Source organism: Peromyscus eremicus, chromosome 5 (assembly GCF_949786415.1).
Source record: "Peromyscus eremicus chromosome 5, PerEre_H2_v1, whole genome shotgun sequence".
In the NCBI taxonomy this organism is placed as follows: domain Eukaryota; kingdom Metazoa; phylum Chordata; class Mammalia; order Rodentia; family Cricetidae; genus Peromyscus; species Peromyscus eremicus.
The window spans coordinates 64,349,915-64,357,636 of record NC_081420.1 but is presented as its reverse complement, the minus strand read 5'-3'; the positions used below and the strand labels follow the sequence as shown (position 1 = coordinate 64,357,636).

Genomic DNA, 7,722 nt, shown 5'->3' with positions numbered 1-7,722 from the left:
ATGGCTTGCCTCTTCTGCCGCCCCCCAACTCTCTTTCTCTCTCTCTCTCTCTCTCTCTCTCTCTCTCTCTCTCTCTCTCTCTCTCTCTCTCTCTCCATGTGTGTGTGTGTGTGTGTGTGTGTGTGTGTGTGTGTGTGTGTGTGTTCGATTTTCTGTTTGTTTTAACAAAGTCTCAGGCAGGCCTTGAGCTTGTTGGGTTAGCCCAGGCTGTCCTCAAACTCAAGATCCCCTTACTGCAGCTGCCCCCCATCCCAGTGTTGGAATTTCAGGTATGTGTCACATCTCACCCTTCTTTCCCTACTCTTAAATTCTGTGACCTGTTTTGTCACCCACCTGTGTCCTCAAATTTATATCACATTTCTCTCCCCTTCCCTCCACCGTCTGTTCCTCAAAAGATCAATACTTAATACTCCTGTTGTAGGGTTCCTGTTGATTCCAGCTTTTACCCCCAAGTCCTGCTTTTGCAAACTGTAAACCACCGCATTTCTGATCATGCTGTTCATCACAACCTCACAGGATCGGGGTTTACTACCAAGTCACACAATGTACGGGAGATGCCTTTGGAAAAGGCAGGAAAAAACCTATAGGATTCTTTATTAGTATGTCAGTGGAGTAGGAGAGGAAGAGAGTTGGTACACTGAAATTTCTTTCTTTTTTTAAAATTTCATACTTTTTATGTAATGTATTTAACTTTATGTGCATTGGTGTGATGTCAGATCCCCGGGAACTGGAGTTACAGACAGTCAGGAGCTGCCATGTGGGTGCTGGGAATCGAAACCCCGTCCTCTGGAAGAGCAACCAGTGCTCCAATCCCATTCACAGAGGAAGAAACTCATTGTCCCTAAAAATCCCTCAAGGGTAGAGGTGGTGCCCAGACAATCACTATTTTCTGAAGGTGGGATACACTTTTGCATGCGTCCATCCGAGATGCGCAATTGTGGGAAAACAGTATGCTCTCCTCCTGTATGGAACACTACTTTTGCAAAACAGTGGCTTGAAGTGGCATCCATGAGATTTAGATGGCCTTAAAATCACAACTGCTGTAGAAATCCAGCAGGCTCACCAAGGCATGGGCGTCTGCCCCTGTCCTAGACCGCAAGCTCCGGCCCACAGCTTGGGAACCCGCCGCTGGAGGGCGCCGAGAGCGCGCTGGCCCTAGGCTGGAGAAGGTCGAGCGCGGGACCCGCCGCTGTAAGCCCCAGAGCCGCGGGATCACCGGGCCGCACAGGACGCCAGGACTGTCACAGTGGACGCGCCGAACTCACCGACCCGGGACACCGGCCTCTGGGGAGCGTCAGGCCTTTTCCTCCGACTCCACGACTCCCGATCCCGGGTGGGCAGCGTTCGGGGCGGAGGGCGATGTCTGCGGGAACCCACCGCGGTCCCCCGGGAAACCGGGCGCCTCCGTTCGCTCGTCTCTGTTGCGTCTCGGCCGCGCTGGGGATGCTGTGGTCCCCCGCGTCGCTGGCTTTCAATTTGGATGTGGACAAGCTCACGGTGTACACTGGCCCCGAGGGCAGCTACTTCGGCTACTCACTGGACTTCTACATACCTGATGCGCGCACGTAAGTCGCTGGGTTGGGTTGGGGACGCGCTCCCGGGTCCCGTCCCAGTTATTCCTCGCCGTCCCCGCAACCTCGGAGGACAGTGTATCTGAGATTCCAGCCAACTGCCCACTCCGGGTCAGATTCTGCTCTCTGCCTGCTACCAACTTCTCTCATGGCTCATGCTAGATAGACGAGCCCTGTGAACCTTGGAGACGCTCCACTTGTATGTAAGTCCGGGTTCAAAGACAGGAGTATTATACAAAGGAGAGAATGGGGCCAGACAGATTCAATTTAAAAATAAAGACTACAACACAGTCTGTTTCTACTAATCTTGTATCAACTAAGGTCAGGGTGCAAGCGCCTTAGGTTGCAAGCGGTTGGGATCTGTCCTCTGCTTTCCCCATCAGTCTCCACCGACCTCCATCTAGATATTCAGAACCATTAGCAGCCTCTTTCAAAACGGATGCTCATAGTCTTCCAAAGAGGAAACCTAGTTTGACAGTCTTTCCACTGTAAATCTGTTTGTGTCCCCCTACCCCTGCTGCAGTCGGGTGGGCACGCTGCTACGGACTGAATTTCGTGCACACAGGTTTATGATCCCGGAGGAGTGACTTTCTCCAACCCTTTTGTAGAGCCAGCGTCTTGGTGGGGGCGCCCAAAGCCAACACTAGCCAGCCGGATATCGTGGAAGGGGGAGCTGTCTACTACTGTCCCTGGCCGGCAGAGGGGTCTGCACAATGCAAGCAGATACCGTTTGACACCACCAGTAAGTGATGCTTTCCTGCACTGTGGCCCCTGGCTCATCCCCGCAGAAACTTTGCGTTCTCTTTGCCCTCCTAACGTAAATCTGAGTGTTTGGATACAACTGGTAACTTCCGTGTCCTTACTGTTCAGAGGCGAGCATTAACCGGGAAGTGGATGCTTGGGAGGAATGGAAAGACACACAACTTTGTGGGGGCGTGGTGGCACACGCCTTTAATCCCAGCACTTAATTGGCAGAGGCAGGTGGGTCTCTGTGAGTTCAAGGTCAGGCAGAGTTACCACCTTACCTTGACTGTAGAGAGAATTGGGTTGTTCCTCAAATACAGATTTGGAAAAAGACTCGCTTCAGAGCATTTGTCTTTCTCTAGTTCCCAAATCCAGAAGCAAGACTTCCCCTGCAGCAGATCCAGATTGCAACCTGGAGTGCTTGCCGTTCTAATTCTTTACAGAAAGAAAGAATTTTCTTTCAAAGTATTGGTCATTGAATGCAAAATACTACAGGCAGAGTGTGGATGGATTACATTCATTTCCAAAATCTCTAGACAGATGTTTCTTATTTAATTAAAAAGAAAATACATTTTAAACAATTCAGTCTGGTTATGTTTCGTCTGCTGTTTTCTCTTTGGGTCCTAAGAAAATAATTTAAAAGTAATGTTTTGAAAACATTATCATCAGTGTTTTAGCTTATACCACCCAAATGTTAGCATTCAAATGATATGTATTATCAGAGAATAAATATCTCTTTTCAAAAACGCAAATATGTCAGATCAAATGACAGGATTTGATGGGCAGTTGTTTAAAATACCTTGTACACGGCACAGCTATTTTATGACATCATTCTTGCTTTCCCTGTGCATTTGTGGTTATCTAGATGTCGTGCATCTAGAATTTATACAGAATGTCCATTTTCACAGAATTTTGATGAAGTTGATTGGGTGGTATGTACTTGTGACTTCAGTTTGTATCATTTATGTTGAGGGGGAAATAATCCCAGGACTATGAATATGGGAATAATTTTAAAGAAAAAAAATATACAAACCTTACCTTGAATTATGACTCAATTAGGAAAATATTTTATAAAAGCATTTTTGAAATTGTATTTCCATGCCCATCTATGGCCACAATATCTTGTTTGTTATTTCATTAAATAACTCAATTATTTAATGCCAGGTTTTTAAGCCTTTGTTTTTTACACTCAAGTTTAGCAACTGGAAAATTTAAACCTTTTGTGAGCGAAACCATGAAGTTTGAGCTCCTTACTGATCTGTAGTTTAAGAACACATTTCTGCGGAGATGGCTTGGTGGGTAATGAGCTTGGAGACCTGAGCTGCAATCCACAGCACCTTGTCAAAGCTGGGCATACTGGGGTGTGCCTGTGACCTCAGCTCTTGGGTGGGTGGTAGGCAGGAGGGTTTAAGGTGCTTCCTGAGCTGATCTCAGCTAAAACAGTGAGTTCCAGCTTCCTTGAGGGTCCTTGCCTCAAACAATAAGGCAGAGAATGACAGGGGGAGGATAGACCCTCAAACTCAGGCTTCCACATATGCTACTTGGGTAAACACATCTGCACACACATGTGCTCACATGCAGATACCATATACACATACACACACAAAGACTTCATCTAAGATTTGATCAGATAAGCATGAAATCAATGCCATTTTAATTATATGACACCAGAGAATTTGTGTTTTTTTAAGATTTATTTTTATTTATCTGTGTGCATGTTGTATATGCTGTGTATGTTGCATGTGTATGGGTGCTCATAGAGACCAGAAGAAGTTGTTGGATCACCTGAAGCTTCAGTTATGTGTAGATGTAACCAACCATCTTTTTAAATAAGAAACACAGAACCAATGCAAAGAAGAAAGCCAAGAGGTGAGAGCTAAGAGCTAAACCTTACCCTTCCTCCTACAAGTGGTCCTACCTCTCCGAACCAGAGCTACTTTCTGTGTTAAAGTCCTTATATAGAATTTCTGTTCTGCCTTCTCATTGGTTGTAAACCCAACCACATGACCACCTTTGTCACGGCCTGTCTGTATAGGCCTCCAGGTTTTCCATGATTGGTATTGAGATTAAAGGCATGTGTATCCAATACTGGCTGTATCCCTGAACACACAGAGATTTACCTAGCTCTGCCTACCAAGTGCTGGGATTACAAGCCTACGCCACCACCGCTCAGCTTTCCTATGGCTTGCTAATAGCTCTGACCCCCCAGGCAACTTTATTTATTAACATACAAATAACATTTTAATACAAATAAAATATCACCAGAGTTATGGGAGTTGTGAGGCAAATGATGTGGATGCTGGGAACTGAACTCAGGTCCTCTGGAAAGATAACAAGCACTCAACCACTCAGCCCTTTCTCCAGCCACTAATCTACATTTTTTTTAAAGGTAATTTAAGTTCAAACCTTGACACATAAATATACAAATCATGGTACTTCCTGAATTTGCATTCAAGAAAGGAAGCATTTCAATTTTGAAATGGTTGATTTAATTTTACCAAGTAGCAATATCTAGTCATACAAATGAATTTAATAACTTTCTAGAACATTCTGCAATGCATGAAGTCAGGATGTAGTTAGCATTTTCTTTTCATTTCTAGAAGAAGAATTGATGTCTGCCCAGATAAGTGATACCTGAATATCTTTGTAAGTGTTAATCTCAGCTGATGTCATGATTTAACAGATAAAAGCCACAGAATTCAGGCATCAAACTGACTTTTAAATTGACCTCTTCAGCCAAAACTTTCCATGTTAAATTACAGTAGTTAATATTTTCCAACATTCACTCTAAAGCAATTGTTTGGGGCTTTGAGTTCACTTTTCTTTAGCAACCTAATGCTGAAAGCTTGTGTTTGGATTTCCAGCATGGCCCACAGGAGTGCACTTAACCCATACTGTAGCTGGATTTGTATTTGCATCAGAACAGAAGGGGAGAAGTTAGGACAATTTTGGCAATTGTAGGAAAACACTACCAAGAAAAGACCATTGTTACTTGGAGAAGGTTGAAGGGGTACATGGCTTCTTTGTACGGTTCTGAAGAGAGCAGGTTGTCTCAGCACTAGGGCATTGGGGTTGTTTTGAAAATGTGTATAGGATTCCTGTATTGTTGTTTGTGGATGTGGAGGGTTAGTAATCAAACCCTGCAGCTTTGCGTACTAGGCAAATGCCGTGCTACTGAGCTACCTCCCCAGCCTCTAGCTGTATAGAGGTTTTTCTTGATAGAGAGATGCATCTATTACACTTATCAGCCATAATCATAGTAATTGAGAATTCATAAATGGAGCAAAGTGAAGGAATGGAAGGGAAAAAGAAATGGATACTCCTGAAGTAATTACACAAAAGTGTGTGTGTGTGTGTGTGTGTGTGTGTGTGTGTGTGTGTGTGTGTGTGTGTTTGAATATGTCTGGAGACCAGAGCTGACTCTGGGTATCTTCAGCAATTTCTCCCCACCTTCATAACTTTGAGTTAGCATCTCTCACTGAACTTTGAACCCCAAGATTTGGCTCTCCTCCCTGGCTATGGAGCCCCATGGATCCCCCTGTCTCTCCCTCCCCAACACTGGGAGTGCTCTTCACACTTAAGCGTCAAGCTCTCTATTGACCAAGTCTCCTCTGCTCCAAGAAGATTATTTTTTCAAAAGCAGTGGGAGTGAGAAAGGCTGCACAGAGTTTGAGAGGGATGAAGGGTTCAGGCTGGAATTAATACTCTAATGACCTATGGAAGAGAGAAATCTCACTGAAAGAGAAGATAGAAATCTCTGGGAAAGAAAAAAAAATCCCAGTGTCAGCCAAGAGGGGGTACTGTGAGTCCAAAAACAGGGTTTTTGTTTGTTTGTTTGGTGGGTTGTTTTGTTTTTTATTTTGTTTTTTTAAATAAGGAGGAGGTCGGGATAGGAAGCCAGAAGCCCAGAGCTCAGGTGTATGCTCCTGAGTAGGTGCTGACACTCCATACATAATTTGTCCAGTTATTCTATTCGCATGGCCCAGGAGAGTAGAATTGACAGTAGCTGTAATTTGATGCAAAGATGTGGAAACAAAGAAGGGACAGCAGAAATCCTCAGAGTTGTTTTCTACTTGAGCATGGACTTTGTGAGCAGAGGGGACTATGAGCATCCAGGCTGAAAGGTGGCAACAGGCACCGCCAACTCTGGGTCTCACGGTCAGCGCTGTAGATGCATGAACTTGACTGGTGACTACTACATAGCAGCCCCTTTGTGCTCATGTTCATCGTTCCTAATCTCTTACACAAAACAACTATGTAAAACTCATTTTGTGAATCAAGAAACCAACCCCCAAACTAGGACTGAGACCATATGATGGCACAGTAGCAGCCATGGGCTGTTTTCTGAATTCGTTCCAGAAATGGGAGAAAGCTGGTCTTCTTGGAACGCAAGTTCAGGATCAAGACTGGGTCTGTTGAGCCTAGGAAGCACTGTGAACCTTCCCTCCATTTACTCTCACCCCACCCTCATCTGCCTACCACAGCTAGATCTGCAAATCCCAATGTTAATGTCTTCTTCCTCCAAGAGGCTAAGCTGAGAGGCAATCTGGAGAAGCCAGAGTTTTAGAAAAAGGCTTGCTCTTGGTGGAAATTATGGGCTGGAATGTCCCCATAATTTAAGTTCCCACTGAATCTTTGCTCAGAGTCCCCAGTGAGTTACCTCCTGAGTTTTCCTAGGAAAAGGAAGGCAATGCATTTTCTTGAGAAAATAGGGCCTGTGACTTATGGACACGAGCAAGGTGGCATCCATGGAACAGTGTATAAAGTGTCAGGCATATGTGTGCACTATGTTGCCAATATTCCTCGCAATGCTACCCACTATTCATGTCTTTACTCTGCCTGCTTTTCTCATTATATCTCAAGGCAAGACACCCAAGAAAATCTGATTTTTCAATGAAGTTGTTTCAACTTGTCCTTGGGATGTCCGCTATTTACTGTTTTGCTGATGTAACCAAGTGTTCTCAGGTTAGACACTGAAGTAGCTAGCCACGTAACTTAGTCTTCGAACCTACCTTAATGTATTTAAGATTAACTGCCTCCTTTGAAAAGTTACCTGTTAACTTAATTCTTTTCATTAACTGATCATCATTTTGTTTTTACCTTATCCATCAACTTGAATTTCATTTTCACTATACCAAGTGATAAACACAAAACTAGAGGAAGTTCCCAATAGCCCAGGACTTCAAATGCATGAATACCATCAAATTCTGGTCCTTTCAAGTCCAGAAAGAGGGATTTAAAGGAAGCATATGGTGATGGGGGAGGTGCAAAGAGCAGATAATTTTCCTGCTCTGTACAAAATCAAGGAGTTCCAAAGAAGCACTTCTCTCTTCCCCTTCTGTTTTACCCTCGTACTTCAGTGGGATGGAATTCCTCCTAGTTGCTGAATCGATTTCTTTCACTTTTG

General features: G+C 44.4%; 1 protein-coding gene across 1 annotated transcript in view; it reads left to right on the top strand.

Moving 5' to 3' along the window:
* Positions 1-1,203: 1,203 nt before the first annotated feature.
* Positions 1,204-7,722, top strand: part of Itga8 (integrin subunit alpha 8) — a 180,223-nt gene continuing 173,704 nt past the window's right edge. The window contains exons 1-2 of the mRNA XM_059263596.1: positions 1,204-1,565; positions 2,180-2,313. Of these exons, the coding sequence (XP_059119579.1) occupies positions 1,360-1,565; positions 2,180-2,313 (340 nt within the window). The 5' untranslated portion in view covers positions 1,204-1,359. The remainder of the gene's footprint in view (positions 1,566-2,179; positions 2,314-7,722) is intronic.